Source organism: Sipha flava, unplaced genomic scaffold (genome assembly GCF_003268045.1).
Source record: "Sipha flava isolate LNK unplaced genomic scaffold, YSA_version1 36105_pilon_pilon, whole genome shotgun sequence".
NCBI lineage: Eukaryota > Metazoa > Arthropoda > Insecta > Hemiptera > Aphididae > Sipha > Sipha flava.
The window spans coordinates 1-16,428 of record NW_020273060.1 but is presented as its reverse complement, the minus strand read 5'-3'; the positions used below and the strand labels follow the sequence as shown (position 1 = coordinate 16,428).

General features: G+C 25.7%; 2 protein-coding genes across 6 annotated transcripts; one reads left to right on the top strand and one right to left on the bottom strand.

The window, feature by feature from the left end:
- Positions 1–2,064: 2,064 nt before the first annotated feature.
- LOC112687778 (dual specificity protein kinase Ttk-like) lies at positions 2,065–8,355 on the top strand. Of its 4 annotated transcripts, XM_025560701.1 has the most exons (9): positions 2,065–2,282; positions 2,365–2,598; positions 3,732–3,853; positions 4,254–4,384; positions 6,282–7,173; positions 7,270–7,418; positions 7,513–7,670; positions 7,807–8,000; positions 8,065–8,355. In XM_025560701.1, exons 4-9 carry the CDS (start codon positions 4,260–4,262, stop codon positions 8,350–8,352), a joined length of 1,806 nt encoding a protein of 601 aa, XP_025416486.1. In that variant the 5' UTR covers positions 2,065–2,282; positions 2,365–2,598; positions 3,732–3,853; positions 4,254–4,259; the 3' UTR covers positions 8,353–8,355. The 4 variants fall into 4 exon arrangements, with proteins under 4 accessions (XP_025416486.1, XP_025416487.1, XP_025416488.1 ...); XM_025560702.1 differs by lacking the exon at positions 2,365–2,598; XM_025560703.1 differs by lacking the exon at positions 3,732–3,853.
- Positions 8,356–8,597: 242 nt separating this feature from the next.
- Positions 8,598–15,125, bottom strand: LOC112687779 (protein FAM91A1). 2 transcript variants are annotated; one of them, XM_025560704.1, is made up of 15 exons: positions 14,361–15,125; positions 14,106–14,190; positions 13,819–14,028; positions 13,411–13,595; positions 13,247–13,347; positions 13,024–13,183; positions 12,652–12,966; positions 12,268–12,584; positions 12,051–12,214; positions 11,847–11,995; positions 11,725–11,782; positions 11,521–11,664; positions 11,215–11,440; positions 11,059–11,128; positions 8,598–8,802 (listed from the first exon to the last, which is right to left on the bottom strand). In XM_025560704.1, exons 1-15 carry the CDS (start codon positions 14,430–14,432, stop codon positions 8,695–8,697), a joined length of 2,364 nt encoding a protein of 787 aa, XP_025416489.1. In that variant the 5' UTR covers positions 14,433–15,125; the 3' UTR covers positions 8,598–8,694. The 2 variants fall into 2 exon arrangements, with proteins under 2 accessions (XP_025416489.1, XP_025416491.1); XM_025560706.1 differs by lacking the exons at positions 8,598–8,802; positions 11,059–11,128 and having other exon boundaries at positions 11,316–11,440; positions 11,516–11,664.
- Positions 15,126–16,428: the final 1,303 nt, after the last annotated feature.

Genomic DNA, 16,428 nt, shown 5'->3' with positions numbered 1-16,428 from the left:
AATAATATTACTGAAAAAGGGGAAATAAATTGATGTTTACTTCCATACTATACATTGTCCCTAAATATGGATTATACTGCCTAGTGTCTACAGACCATTTATATTATTCAAGTACAAAGAAACACCATTGTTCAAATAGTGAAATATGTTTGGCTTTTAAAATTTTGATTAAAATATGAATAGTACTGAATAACATTTATATTTTAAAATTCTTGAATTTTGTTTTAATAATTTAGAATGTATAGGTATATTATAATAATAGTATGTAGGTACAGAGAAATACATAAGTATGATATGCGGATAATTTAATTTGTGATTTAATCTGCCATTTTTAATTATAATATTCAAATAATATCTGTTAAAAGTCAAGTTTATCTCCAAATTTATAAAAAATTGAAATGATAATAATTAGTTAATATTCATATGTACTATAATAATTATTTCAATAGTTAATTTTACTTATAAAGTATTTAAAAAACTATAAACATGTGTTATAAGAATAACTCATAATTATTTCATAGAATTATTTTGTTTTTTTCTAAACAATTTATGTATTTAAAGTATTTCAATAAATATAATAATTTTTCACAAATTAAACAATTAAAATTAATTTCATGAAAATCTATTTGCTGGATTAACACTGAATACTTTATAAAAATTGTTAGTAATTTAGTTTCATTCTTAGAAAAATTATCGAGAATTTAAAAATTTAGCTTTATAAAGTTTCAAGTAAAATACATTTCTGACCAAACAGGATTGGTAAGTCTTGAGCTACCGATCAAAAATATATATACTTACCTATCAAATTAAATAAAAAAATAATCTGTGTTTACACAATTAGTATTATATTAATGACCAATATATATATATATATATTATACAGGTATACCTGTATATTTTATTATAACTAACAACTATTACTTACTGTACTTTTTTAAAATTTTATTGGGTAGCATTCATTTTTTGTAATTCAAAGTGTATCATGAATGTTATATAAAGCTGCATACGCTTGAATTTCCAATTGAGTATGTGCATTATATTCATCTGACTAAAATTTTAACATTTTTATCAAAACAGAATAAAATATATTTTTCATAGGTATTTATTATTTAGGTAGATATAATAGAAAAATTAAAACTAAGAAATTTTAAAAAATATAATGGAGCACATATTATAAAAATACACATGTATCCAACAGGTATAAAATTTAAAATCTTTACTATTTGATTAGATAAATGATAGAAATGTAAAGATTCTAATATAATTAACTCAACCAAAATAATAATGATAACTAAAAAATATCTTAAAACTCAATAAATTTGACATGTCATTCAATATCAATAATTTTCTTCAATACATATTCCATTGACTTAACTATTGTTTTTAAAATCCAAATAAGTTAAAATCTGTTTTTTTTTTTTAACAAACATTTCTTTAGTACTCGTGTAGGTATATCAAAGAGTTAATTAATATTATAAGACATTAGTAGAATCAAATATATATTTTAAATGTATGATAAATTATAGTAAATAGTATAAATAAATTATGATATAAAGTATTAAAGTATGATCAATGAATTAAATTTAAATAATAAACGATTAAAATCTAATTTCATTGATTAGTAACTAACTAAACAGGATTTTATTTTATAGAAGACAAAATTTCTCATTGTACATTATTCTAAAAATTACTATTGGTGTGAAATCAATTATTTATTTATTCATTTATATGCTGGAAAACGAAACAGGAATTGTGATTTTATTTACACTTTGGAGGTTGGTATTAGCTTTTTTTTTTGTTTTTATCCATTGAATTATATGATAATATATTATCATATAGTTCAATGTTTTTATCATGTTCGCTGTTATCAATTGTTATCAAAAATCGGGAGAACTGTATCCGTCCCGAGGAGAACTGACCCAAGCCCAATATGTACATATGTGTTATATACGCCATCATTGTTCTGTGGTATTAGTGTAATAAATAAAAGTTGGAAATATGGCAGCACTGCATATGTAACGTATTTTTTCATATTCGAAAATCAAAATGGATGGTTTGGTTTGATAATGATAATGTAGCAATACGAATGTCAGTCAGTAAATTGGTATAGATTAAACAGTGCATTGTAAATATAAATTCTCAGTGTCAAATGTATTTTTTAACCATTTTTCATAATGTAAATATTTATTATTTTAGGCATAAATCGTAATTAATTGTTATTATTTTACGTAAATTTTGTTTTAATTTTATCATAGTTTCTTCTATTGAAATAGTGTATTTCGGTAAGTTAATTATTATTGAACGTAATGCATGCTAAACAATTTTATTGCAATTTAGTAATTAGTATACTTAACCTTTGTGTAGGTGTATCTGGAACGAATAACTCTCTTGAAAAATCTAAAAAATTTTATAGAAAATGTTCACGTGAAAATGAAACGTTATTTGTATATAATTACAATTTTATAAATTAAAACACTAAGGTAGGGTTAGGATAGGTTCCGGTTCGGCCAGAACAGTATCAATTTTAAGTATAGTGTCATAAATTCTTGATGATGTGTTTCGAGACAGCCAATTGTCCCGGAATGAGACTTTAATAATGTATGTTTATAATTTATTAAACTCTTGGTTAAAAAACCATAATATTATTGTCATGATAAAACAAAAAGTTAAATAATAAACTGAGGAAATATATTTTAATTATTTGACTAAGTGAATATTATTTAATCATGTACATTCTTTATATTTCTGTTCTCTCATAATAGTTGTAGTTATTGTTAAATGAATCAACTATTTATTAGCGTAATCAATTAAAATCAAAGATTAAATTTGTAAACAATTTTAATTTTTATTGTTTTGTTAAGTGCCAACCGTTTGATCGGTGATTCCAGTACTAATGTCTTAGTCAACGCTTGGATGTAGGTGTAGAGAAATAATTTAAGACTTTTTATAATACGTTAATTTATTAAACTGTTAAAGAAACTTATCCTAAGTACAATTAAATTTATTTAATTGTAAATATTTCTAAGTCCAATAATAAAACTGTAACAAATATTCTAAGTCCTAATTTTTAAACTATAGAAATTAATCTAAGTCCTAACAATTAATTTATAAAAATAGTTTGAAATATTTCTAAGTCCGGACCATGTCATACACTGACAAAAAGGTGCTCAGTGCCGCATAGCTAAAACTCGTCTGAATAGGGCCTGTTCGGGACCCCCTTTTATATCTGATATATGCAAGTATGTGTGTGTATATGAAAAATGATAATAAAATATGATAATTTCCTGTGAATTCTGTATATGTGAACTATCTCTCGATCGGCCCATATTCAATGACGCACAGAATCCAGGATGTGGTTACTGTTGCTCTCATTACTTATTTTAATTTCCTGTACAATAACCATGTTAATTTAATAATCTAACTTGTCCACAATTGTGATTTTGATTAGCTAAACAATTTTAATAAATATGTGTAGTTTGACTAGCTAAGTAATGTAATTAGAATATGTGTAACCATCCATAGATGTGTTCACAGGAACTCCCTTATTATGTAAAAGTTCTTGAGTGATTACGCAGGACGCGACAGTATTATTATAATTTTTTTACAAAAGAAATTAATTTAAATATTTATATAATAATAAAAATGAATAGGTACATTATATAAATTAACAATTTGAAACTAATTATTCATAAGACAATTATAATATAGCTTTTAAAATTTATATTATAAAGGATAAAAAGAAACTTAAAATATCGGGGAGAGCTGAGATCACACCTAAGCGACCTCATAAATATGCTTCTACATCAGAATTTCAATTACAACTAGAATTTCTATCCCGAGAAGGGGACGTGTGGTATGTCAATAGAGTAAATAATTAATAAATAAATTCATTTTTATATTAATTGTACTTGTATTATCAAGAAATTAATAATAGTTATGTCCATAAGAAAAAATGTTGTCTTAGTTTTTTCCAAATATAATATGTTAACCCTATCCTATAATTCATCTATTATAGTATTTTAATTCAATATTAATGTTGTGTTATACTTTATATAACTAATCTTCTAGTTGTTTGATAAAATTAGGATTATTTGATTTATAGAATATTTCAAATTATTTATAATATTATTTTTAAAAACTTATATTTTAACATTTGTTAAATATTCATTTCAATAAGTATATTTTACAAATATAACATTTAATATAGTATAAAATTATAAAATATTTTTATACAATGAATTTATATTTTATAGATCATCATGAATCAAAATATAGAATCTAAATTTTTCAATTATGCCGAGGAAAATGACGGAGAAACCGATAATTATGTTACATGTCCATTATTGCAACTAAAATATGCTAGACCAAGAAAACCAATTACTAGGTAAATTATGTTGTAATTAAAAAAATTGGATGCATTTGTTGGTACTTACTATAAAAATAATATATTCTTTTTCTCCTTCACCTTTCTCCTAACTATTTGGAGTCGGCCGCCATTGCCCTAAACCTCCACTCATATAATTCTCAATTGTATCCTACCGTCTTTTTTATTGGTCTTCCTCGTTTCCCTTCAGCATTTATTTTTGTAACAACTCTTACTGTATTTGATTCTTCTCGTCTCATCACATGTCCAAACCATCTCAGTCTATTTTTTCTCATCTTGTACACTATAGACACTACACCAATACTTCCTCTCACATACTCATTCCTTATTCTACTTTCTCTTATTACTCCATTGATTCATCTAAGCTAGGGTGACCATACATCCCGTTTAAAACGGGATTGCACCATTTTTTATCATTATGTCCCCTTGTCCCGACAAACTTTGAATGGGACGCGTTTTGTCCCGTTTTTAGAATAGGGTCCTGTTTTAATCCCGTTACTTCCATAAAAATTGTAAACCGATAGTAAAAGAAAAAAAATAAGACATGTCGTATAGTATATATACTATGAACTCATGTGCGAGACTTCTAATGAAATCGATATTAAATACAAATAGTTTACCAATATACAGTACTATTTATAATCAACGATATTCGGTATAATTGGTATATTACAGTGCTTCCCAAACTTATTCGACTCAAGGCGCCCTTTTTGATCCAAGGTTTTTTTAGGGTGCCTTTCTCTAAGTCATAGCATGAATAATCATAATAATCATAAGGAAAATATTAGACCCGATAGTATTTCATGACGTCGCGGCGCCCTTATATATACATCGCGGCGCATACTTTGGGAACCTATGGTATATTAGGTATATTAATTGAAAAATCGAACATAGTCGTGCAATAACGTATGTATATTACAACGATCTTGTGTTATAAATGTTGTAGCCATTGTGTATCAGTTATTTTTATTTAAATTGTGAGTTGTTCGTGTTATCATTTTTGTTTTTTTAAAATGCCTAAAAGGAAATATACGTTCACCGTACCTTTGCAGATTAATTAATGCAGTAATAGAAAGAATATTTTCAATCACAAATATTTTATTGACGGACGAAAAAAATCGTTTTCTCGTACCAACTGTCAAATCAATAATAATTCTTAAAAATAATTTTAAAAAATATTCCTGTAATGGTTTTTATGATTTTTTGTTAACACAACCAAAACTATTAGATGCAATCAGTTCATCAAAAAAATATAATGTCAAAAGATGTAATGAAGAAAATTATGAACAATCGACATCAACTCAATAAAAATAAAGAATATTTTAAGAAATTTTTTTCAATCTAACAGCAAAAAAAGAATGCAAATCAATGTTTTATTAAAATATTAAGCTAACTAAAAATTATTTTTATTGTATATAATATAGAAGTTAAAAAAAATGTGGTTTTTTTTTTTTTAGAGAACATATTTGTCCTTTTTTTCAGAAATATGGTCAACCTAATCTAAGCATACCTCATTTCAGCAACTCATACTCTGCTTTCATCATGTATACTCTTACTTCTGTGAACATATTTGATCTAATTACATTCCTGTAAAATTTAACATTCAACCTCATTGGAATTCTCTTATCACATAAAACACCTGAGGCTTCTCTTCATTTCATTCAACTGCACTTAGTCCTATGTCATATATCCATGCCAAAGACCCTGTCCTTTTTTATAAATTATCCTAAATAATTAAAGCTCTCAACTTCACCTCTTATTGTCATTGGTTTCTTTAAACTCTCAATTTCTTGGTATATACTCCGTTTTTTTCTACTAATTTTCAATCCCATTCCTTTAATGGCTAACCTCCACTAATAAATAATATAATTAAATAACTTTTTTTTTTTTTTTCTAGTCGTTTAGGACAAAAAGGTAGATCTTTAAAACATATTTCTGATAATAGAACTTTATTTGAAAATAAAACAGCTGAAGCAGATTTAGGAAGTTCATTTCAAGTACACACACCTGAAAATTTAGTTCATGGGCTTGAAAAACTTGATTTAGTTCATGATACTCCTTTTATCCGCCCTGCAATAAAAACTCAAAATGATAGTGGTATAGAAACTCCTAGTGATACATTAACCAACTTGTATAAAATTAATATTCACAGCTCTAATACTAAACCCAATTGTTCACTGAGTACTAAAAGAATATTATACAGCAATAAAGAAAATATACCAGAACAAGTTGAAGAAGTAAAAACACCAGAATCTCAAAAATGTTCTTATAGTAATACTAGTATAATATCTTGTTCACAAACTGTAATAGAAAATTTAAATGAAATTGCAAATCACTCTTCAATCAGTCAGAAAGATGAGACGTGTTTTGTTTCACCTGAAACATCAAGATACAACTATGATACTAGTTTATATCACAGTATTAGAGAGACAACTGCTGTTCCATACTCATCACATTTATGTATGTCTACAAAGAAATCTGCTGACTCAGAATTTGATTCTTCTTTATTGAATAAACAGTTAGAATGTCAACCTTTAGACATAAAACCAAATCATACTACTTTGGAATTGTCTCCTGCTGCTAAACGTAACAATTTTGTAATTCGTGCTCGATCACCTATTCACCCTACTACAATTGGATTTGTTCAAGATGGAGAATTTAAACGACCAGTTAATTCTTCTGGAAACGTATGTGTTAAATGTGCCAATGAAAATTATATATCTGTTAAAGGAGTTAATTATAGTATACTAAATACACTTGGTCATGGTGGATCAAGTATTGTGTATGAGGTAAATAATTTTTATATGTAATGTTTTTGATAATATGATATAATGAGTTCTTGATAGGTTTTTTTTAATTCTATAAAACTTGTTTTATGCAATTAGGTTTTACATCCTCACACTAACCATGTAGTTGCAATTAAAAAAGTAGATTTGTCTGAAGTTGAAGACATTATAGCTGAAGGTTATTTAAACGAAGTTACTTTGTTACAAAGTCTACAAGATAGTGAAAGTGTAATACGTCTTTTCGACAGGTAAATTTTTTTTTGTATTTTTAATTTATTTTGTAAATGTAAATTAAATGTATTGTTTAAAAAATATGTTTACTCATCATATACATTTTTTCAGTCAATATACTACAAAAGAAAAAATACTATATATGGTTATGGAAAAAGGTGATACAGATCTTTCTAAACTCATCCGCAATACAAAGCACATGTCAATACACATGATTATGTACTATTGGTCAGAAATGTTATTTATTGTTAATGAAATTCATGCAAAAGGTTAGTAATTATTAGATACATATATGTGTTTAGTGTATAAATATGTTTTCGTTAAATTCGATATGGGTATTAAATAATTTTAGAAAAAAAATTTGTATTCTGTTGCAATTTAAATGGTACTTTATTCTTCTAACAGGTGTCATACATTCAGATCTTAAACCAGCAAATTTCCTTTTAGTCAATGGTCGTTTAAAATTGATTGATTTTGGTATAGCATCAAAAATACAAGGAGATATGACAAGTGTATTGAAGGATGTGACTACTGGAACTTGGAATTACATGAGCCCAGAATGTATAAGAAGTGGAGGTTTAAATTTCCAAGGGCATAAAGTAAGTTAAATTGATTTGTTTTTATTTGTCATTAATTCTGAGCTCAGAAATTAATTTTATATAGATAAACCAAAAATCAGATGTATGGTCACTTGGATGTATATTGTATAGCCTGGTTTACGGGAAGACTCCATATTCACATTTGACAAATACTTGGCAAAAATTGCAAGCTATTGCTGAATCTAAACAAAATATTAGTTTTCCAAGTCATAGTAAAATATTTACTAATGGTATACCACCTGTACTTATGCAAACAATGGAATTATGTTTGATAAAAGATGTTAAATCCAGACCTAATGTAGTGGATTTGTTGAGGCTTATTGAAAATACAGTATTCAAACCTATCACCTAAAAATTTATATTTCTTATCATTTTTTTCATACTATAATCCGGTTTTGTAATTTCAATTATGTTCTCTAAATGTTATTATTACTTAAAGTATTGATAAATGAATAATAATAATTTTCATTTATAAATAAAATATATCGATATAATTATATACTTATAATGTTTGCATTCAAATGGATAATTGTTTAAATTAAACATATTTTGTTGTTATAACATAGTTTATTTTAATTAAATTAAAATATATAACAATATGGTATTTGATGAGTTGTTAATAACTTACTCTTAATTAAATTTACATGAGTTGATATAATTTTTGTAAATGTATTTCATATTTTAGAAACATTCATTACTTCCATACCATCAGTTTTCCATTTTCAAATATTAGACAATCGACGGGCCAGGCTATTGATGATTTATCAAATGGCAATAAGTCTTCAAAATCTTGGTCAGAGTCCTAAAAATTATATTCATAGATGGTAAAAGTATTTAATTACTGGGGCTCAGAACTTAATGCATTTATGCGCTTTAAAAATATCCATTTCATTTTTTTTAACACAAACAATTTCATAAATAGACATTTTACTAAATATATAATCATACATAACAACAGTCAGGAGCAAACCCAGGAATTTATCATGGGGGGAGGGGTCCAACATTTTTATTTTATTTGTTCTCTATAATTATAGTTTAACTCAATACCAACAAATTAGTTTTAATATACTATGGTTTAGAATATAAACTTTATACATTATAGGTATATTATATAATCTATAAACTTTGTATATTGAAGATAATGGGAAATCAAAACACACTATATACTATTATTATATTATTTACTATTAAATCTATTTATCTATTTATTAAATCTGAGTATTTAGAAATTTCAATGGGGGTCAGGATCAGAACCTCCCCCCCCTTAGGTACGCCCTTAACAACAGCACAAATATTTTACTAAACTAAACATAGTTAATTATATATTGTCATGTTATTAAATTAAATTTAAAAACACTATTTTTTAATACTATCATTAATTATAAACTATAATACTTTCGAATAAGAAAAAAAGATTTTTGTATATAAAAAAAAGTATTATCAATTTTTGAAACTGATGATTGATTTTATGGTTTTTTTTTACATAATATTTTAATGTTAAAGCTTTAATTTTTGAATTATAAAGAATAAAATGTGTACTTAAGTCAATGTTATAGCTAAGCATTGACCAAAACTTATAAAATATATAATTATCATACTAATATGTCATTGTTAAAGTATACAGATAAACAGAAGATAAATGTACATAATAATAAGTAGTAATGGGTCAAACCTGATTTTTTAATGTCGAACTGAACATTGTTTTCATATTTGTTAATTTATTGATATCAAATTCCAAAGTAAAATATATAACTAAGATTCAGATGTTTAGTCTATTCTATTAGAGGGTTATTTATTGTGAAATATATTAATACAATTGATCGATAGAAACGGCTGCAATGGGCATACTTACAATAAATAATATTATATATATCTACAATTAGTTAAAACAATTTTCATTGAAAATCAATAATAAGTTGGTAAATACATACAAAAAATGTTTTAGATATATTGTTGCACACTGGGTTAGATACTAGTCTCGGTTGAGGGTCATGTACTTGGTAAGGTTTCCTGGAGTGTTTGTTCTCACTAATTTCATAAAAACCAGGTGTGCATTGTGTACAGGCTTTGTACCACATACTATATTATGGGGCCTCAAAAAATTCAGTGACTAGTATGAAAATAATCAATAAACAACAGAGTGTTTCTAAAATAGTTGAAACTAGTATACATGTATACTTCTGGAGCCAAATAAAGATAATTTTTAAATTTTTTTCCATCTTCAAAACCTGGGTTTTATCTAATTATCTTTAGAGAATTACCTTACATGTAAAAATAAATACTCATAAGAGATTTCTTACAAATTTCTCATGTAAATTGATATGTCCAGTTAATTATGAGCTTATGTGTTTTTAATGCTTGTGTTGCCATAATCAAAAAACGTAGTGTGATTTATCAATTTATATGAGAATTCTACGAAATAAATAATGGTGATATTTAATTGTTGTTATTTAACTATCTGATTAATTAATTCGGTTTTTACATCGTAAGATAAAATTTATTTTTATAAGTTGTTTAAATGCTTCAGGTCTGAATTAAATTGTATCAATAGAAAAAAATATGCAATTTCATAAAAATCTGAACCTAATAAACAAATAATACCTAATAACAACAAATCTTCAGTCCTATTTATTAGTAAATAACTAGAGGTTATCATGATAATTATTTATCATTAACATAAATATTAATTTTTCATTATCATAAATCATAACTGTTTATGAAATTAAATATTTATTAAGTTATTTTATTATAATTCTTAAATAGTGAATTGGCAAAAATGAAAGTAAAATTATAATTAAAGTTAAGTAAAAGATAATATGCTGAGAATCTAGTTTAAAAATATTCTTGGTACCTATACTGAATTATAAAATATTCTTCCAATGCACTTATTAAAATATCAATAACTCATTAAAAATTGATTTATAGTTTAATCCTCTGAAATTTATAATTATATTCTTAACATAAAAATATTATTTAACTAATTTATTATATTATGTAATAGTTTACAATAACTGAAAATAAATGGATACAATTTTATTAAATTATTTTAATATCTTACCTTGTATGATTCTATAAATTTTAATAAATCTTTTGATAGCAATTCATTTGATTCCACAAGTTTTGTAACACTGTTAATAAATTTAATTTATATTTGTTAACATATCTTATTTTAAAATAAGTTTATTTAAAAATCAAATTGAATATATGAATTTACTTTTCTTCTTTCCACATTTGATTATCAATAATATGTTTACAAATGTTTTTATTGACATCTGAATTAAAAAGTGGTAATCCAAAACAGCAGTCTAACAAAGTCCATTTCGGTTTATCATAAACAGGTTCTAATAATAATGGCTTTGTGACACATAACGGATTGTTTAATTTTTCCAATTCTTCTTTTAAGAGAGATACTCCGTTTTTTTGAAAAACTGGAGAAGTGTCTATAAAATAATCACAATTAAGAATCAAAATGTAATAAAATAATATAGTTAGTTTAAAAAAATCTTATAATTCACCTCACCATTAATGGTAGACTGTTCAGTACTAAACTTCTTTTCATACTTAGGAGGTGTTGTTACACAAGTTATATAGCCACAAGTATTTTCAAGGTTTAATACTGTGGATAAACTTTTTATTGCTTTTTCTTCATATAGAAATGAATTTTCTAAACAAATATAAAATTATGTGTGTTGGAAATAAAATGAAGAAAAATAATTAAACTTACCACTGTCTAAACAATCTATTTTTGGGAATGGTAATATACAAGTATTTGGATTACAAGCCTGTAAATAATAAAAACAAAATGTAAATTGATTTTGGGCGAAAAGGTTGTTAGTATTTAATCACTTGAATGAGAACTGGTGATTCTTTTAGTGTATCATTGATAATGGTAAGTAAATTTTCAATAGGTATAAAATGAGGATCATGTCCCCAAGTAGTTACCATCACTTTAGAACAATGTTTAAATATTTTTGGAACATTCCATAAACGAACACCTGTTAAAATTAAAGTTTTTAATTAAATAATAATTACTTTATTAGATATATTTACCTCTAACTAATAGGAGTGAAGGAGGTCCATAACATGTTTTATGATATAAATATAGCTTAAACCAGACCGAGTTTACCTCAGGAATAGAAGGACCTATATGTGGTAATTTTGGCGAAGACAAAAGAGGAGTTTCTTTGTTTAATGGGGCCATTGACAATAACAAGCTGAAATAATTAGAAAATTATTTAATTGAATATTAAGAGGTAAAACAATTTACTTGTAATTTTTTTTTAAAAATCTAACACATGTGTCAGCTGACAATGATTTTAGACTTTCCCATCGGATAAGATCTAGTTTATTTATGTGATTTTCTGATCTTAAGGATTTCACCGTGCTTCTAAGGGTTAAAGCATGCTCAAAATATCGTCTTGCTTCGCCTTCACTCTCACCTGCACTGGGAGTCTCACTTCCAAAAACACAACTACCAGCATTGTATCCATCTGCAACTTTATCTAGCTCATCCAAAAATACATTTAAAGATTCATCAGTGAGTTTTCCAGCTTCAAATAAAGTAACTGCATGATCTTTAAGACTCTGAATATGTATTTAAGAATTATAAATAAGTTTTTATATTAATGTATATTTTATAATAAATACTCACAGGAGAAAGATTGCCCATCATTAAAAAGGCTGTAAGAGTTGAATCAAATAAGAAAGCCATTCTTTTTTCAGCATTACTTTTATCTGGTGATGATTCCAAAATTTCTGGTATTTCAGTCGATAATATTGTTAATGAAGATATGTCAGATACTAGACCTACATTGATTATTTCTGGTTTTGGTACGTTTTTTAATCTAGACCATGATAAATGAGTAGAAACAATCTTAGGATTTTTTTTTTGTGCAATTTTTAACCGGCAAAAAAGAGAAACTGCATTTTTAACTGATTCCAAGTCAATTTCTAATACTGTTGCTAGCTATTAAAAATTTTACTTCATTAAAGTAAATAATGTATAAATAAGGTAATTGATTACCTCGCTGACTGAAGTATGCTCATCGATTGATACAAAAATTTTGTAAAGTAGATTTTCAAAATTATCACCAAGCACTCTGTTCATTACAAAACCACCAAGTGTTGATACTATTATATGGTCATCATCATATATTGGAACATCATAGTAAACTAAACCTTTTCTACAAAAAATGAAATATTTAAAAAATTATTTTTACTATCAATAATTATTAACAATTACTAACTTATAAAGACTGCTAAGTACATTATAATCTAAACTTCCTGCCATTTGTCGCCCATTATCAATTAAATGGTCAATACATATTTTTTCATCTTCTTCAATAGTCTTAACAATTTAAATTAATTAAAAATTCAATTTTTTTTTATCATTCAAAAAATTCTAATATACTTTAATGTCATCCTCGTATAAACAGCCAACATCGACAGTCCACCAAGGTTCTACATTTATATCTATAGGTTGAGATGGTAACATTGATCGTATCTCATTTTTTTTTCTAAAAAGTTTATTTTTAGTTCGGCCTTGATTCATTAAATCAATGTACTCATTACGACCAATTCCTAAAATTCTTAAGCCTAAAAATAATAGTTAAGAAACAAAAATAATTTTTATGAAAAATATAACTATGTTATCAATAAGAAAAATAATTAACGATTAATTAGCAGGTTTTCTCAGTAGAAATTGCACTGTAATTATTAGTTTTTTAAATTTTTAGTTATATTGTTCATATTCTCATTAGAAAAACAAGCTAGGCTACAGACATTACTGTATAACAGTAATAAAAAAGTTTATACTTACAATCTACAGCTGTAAAATTTGGAATTGAATCATAACTTTTGTCAGATTCCATAACATGTATAATTGTTGATATATAAAATTGAAATGGAGTGATTCTTAATCCTTTTACAATAACATCTGATAGATGATATGGATAAAGCATCAAGTTTTCTCTACTATATGTCATCAAATCTTCATAGTAATTTTGTTCATTTCTGACAACAGATCTCACTAGAATTTAACTTACAGTTAAGATATTTAAAATACTAGTTAGAACATTAAGTTATAATAATAAGATACTATTATACCTAAGTTTCCTTTGTAACGAACTTGATTTCTTATACTATATATAGAAATACATTTTTTGTACTCTTTTATAGAATTGCCTACACTCTGGAAAAAAAATATACAATGTCATAAAATGTATAATTTATAATTTTTAATTACTTAATGATACAATAATAAAAGTTGTTGAAAAATTGTAATGATTTTTATAATATATGATTTTAAAGCTTAATAAAGCTTTAATACTATGCAAACATTACTTTAATTAAGGAAATTACTTGTTTTATTGCTGGCGGAAGATTTGCCCAAGAAATATTTTGGAGCACACATTTTTCCATTTCTTCATTCATGTTTGAAAATATTTACAGATTAAGATATTATAAAATTTCACATATACAAACACTTAAAAAATTAGATTAATTTGAATTTCAGCTTTATCAAATTCTTATCTAAAAAAAATTGTATCATTGAAGTGCAGGAACAAGTAAATAACTGATTACAGAATTAAAATTATCATGTATAAATAAAACTGTCATAACAAAACTTTTATCAGTATATTGATATTCCTGAATTTTGAGTATAATACATTCATAGACATATAAAACTATATGTTTATGAATACATTATACACGACCATACAATACATTTTATATTTTTGTAAAATATCTGAAATATTTTGAATCTTGACGGTAAAATTACAGACTTATTAATATGACTATTAGGGATGTGTAGTTCATAAGCTAGTCGACTCTTAAAAATGAACTGGACGAGTCGAATCAGTGTTACAAGATAAAGCGACTCAGTGACTCATTTAAACTATCAATTCAAAACTCACAACTGTATTATTGTAGATACACGACTAGGGACGTGGCGATAATACCTATACCAATAAACTTTATTGGATAAAGTATAGATACTTTTCTTTCGGTACAAGAACTTTTGTATCGATACCATGGTTTGGATACTGTTACGTGGTACCCAATAAAAACAGGTACCTATCGTAATGATGTTATTGGATCAGGGTAAATTGATTAAATAATTAATTTAAACACTTGTAAACACTTTAATAAATACAAATACAGAAACAGACATAGATACAAATATAAATTATAAATTCGTGCACTAACAATATCGAAGACGAAACTCAGAAGGGCTTGGTCTGATAGCTGGACACGTCTGTCGTTGGTGGTGAAACGGAGCCTTTATATACTCTGTTTGATTCTGTTTTAATTGCGTTGTTTTCGGCACGTGGCTATCCTTGGCCTGGTTATCTTATTTGAATGATTGATGTTCGCGGTTTCTTGTGATCTGAGATTTGCGCGTGGCACTCGCAAATTTATGTGTGCAATAAATATTCTTGGTACGTTTTTATGACTCGGAATATGCGTATTATTACTTCTTAGTAATATATGCATATTACAATACTTTATTCATATCGACAAAAAAATACTGATATTGAATGATTTACTAACCGCCATATTGGTTTAAAAATCAAAAGTACTCGAATGGTCGAATAGTATCATACAATAATTTTCTAGTAAAATGGTTTGCGGGCGTGGTGGATTTACATAAATCATTCATCACACTCTAGTCTATACTCTATACGATTATATTGTTATTTCCAAGGACTAGAAACCATTGCCCACAATACAATAGCGTCAATAGGCTTCCTTTTAATCGAAACCATGATTCATATCAATCGTTTTTATATTTTACTCATCATTATTTTAATTCGATTCGATACGTCGAAGTAAAAGGATTAATAATTTTCTCTCGATACTTACTCATAGGGTTGTAATAGGACTGTCATAGGGTTATGTGAAATATTTCATAATTGAAAATTTCTTGCTTTATGAAATATTTCAATGAAATAATGAAAAATATATTTTTTTCGTTTGAGATAGTGACTGTCAAATGTAATTTAATCATTTGATATTATATGATATCGTTTCGGTACAATGTTGTTATTTTTATGATAATATTCGTCTAATAAGTAATAGTTCTAATCGCCTGTGATTTATTTACATGTTACTAGTCAAGTTTTCTGAAGTGTCTTCAGCCATCTAAATTTTATTTACATACTTTCTTGAGTATATTAATGAGAACATTATACTTCCCTAATTTATGATTTGTTTAACTATGCAAAGGAGCTTATTTTAATTTTCATACTTTCAATAGTATATTTACCTTATTATTATGATTTCACATTTTATACTAATAAGTGATTTGTTAAACTATGCAAAGGAGCTAATTTTTATTTTTTGTTAAATTAGATTTATTTAATTACATTATGTTTATTATCTTATATACAAATATATATTATTATATATATTTATTATTTGTATA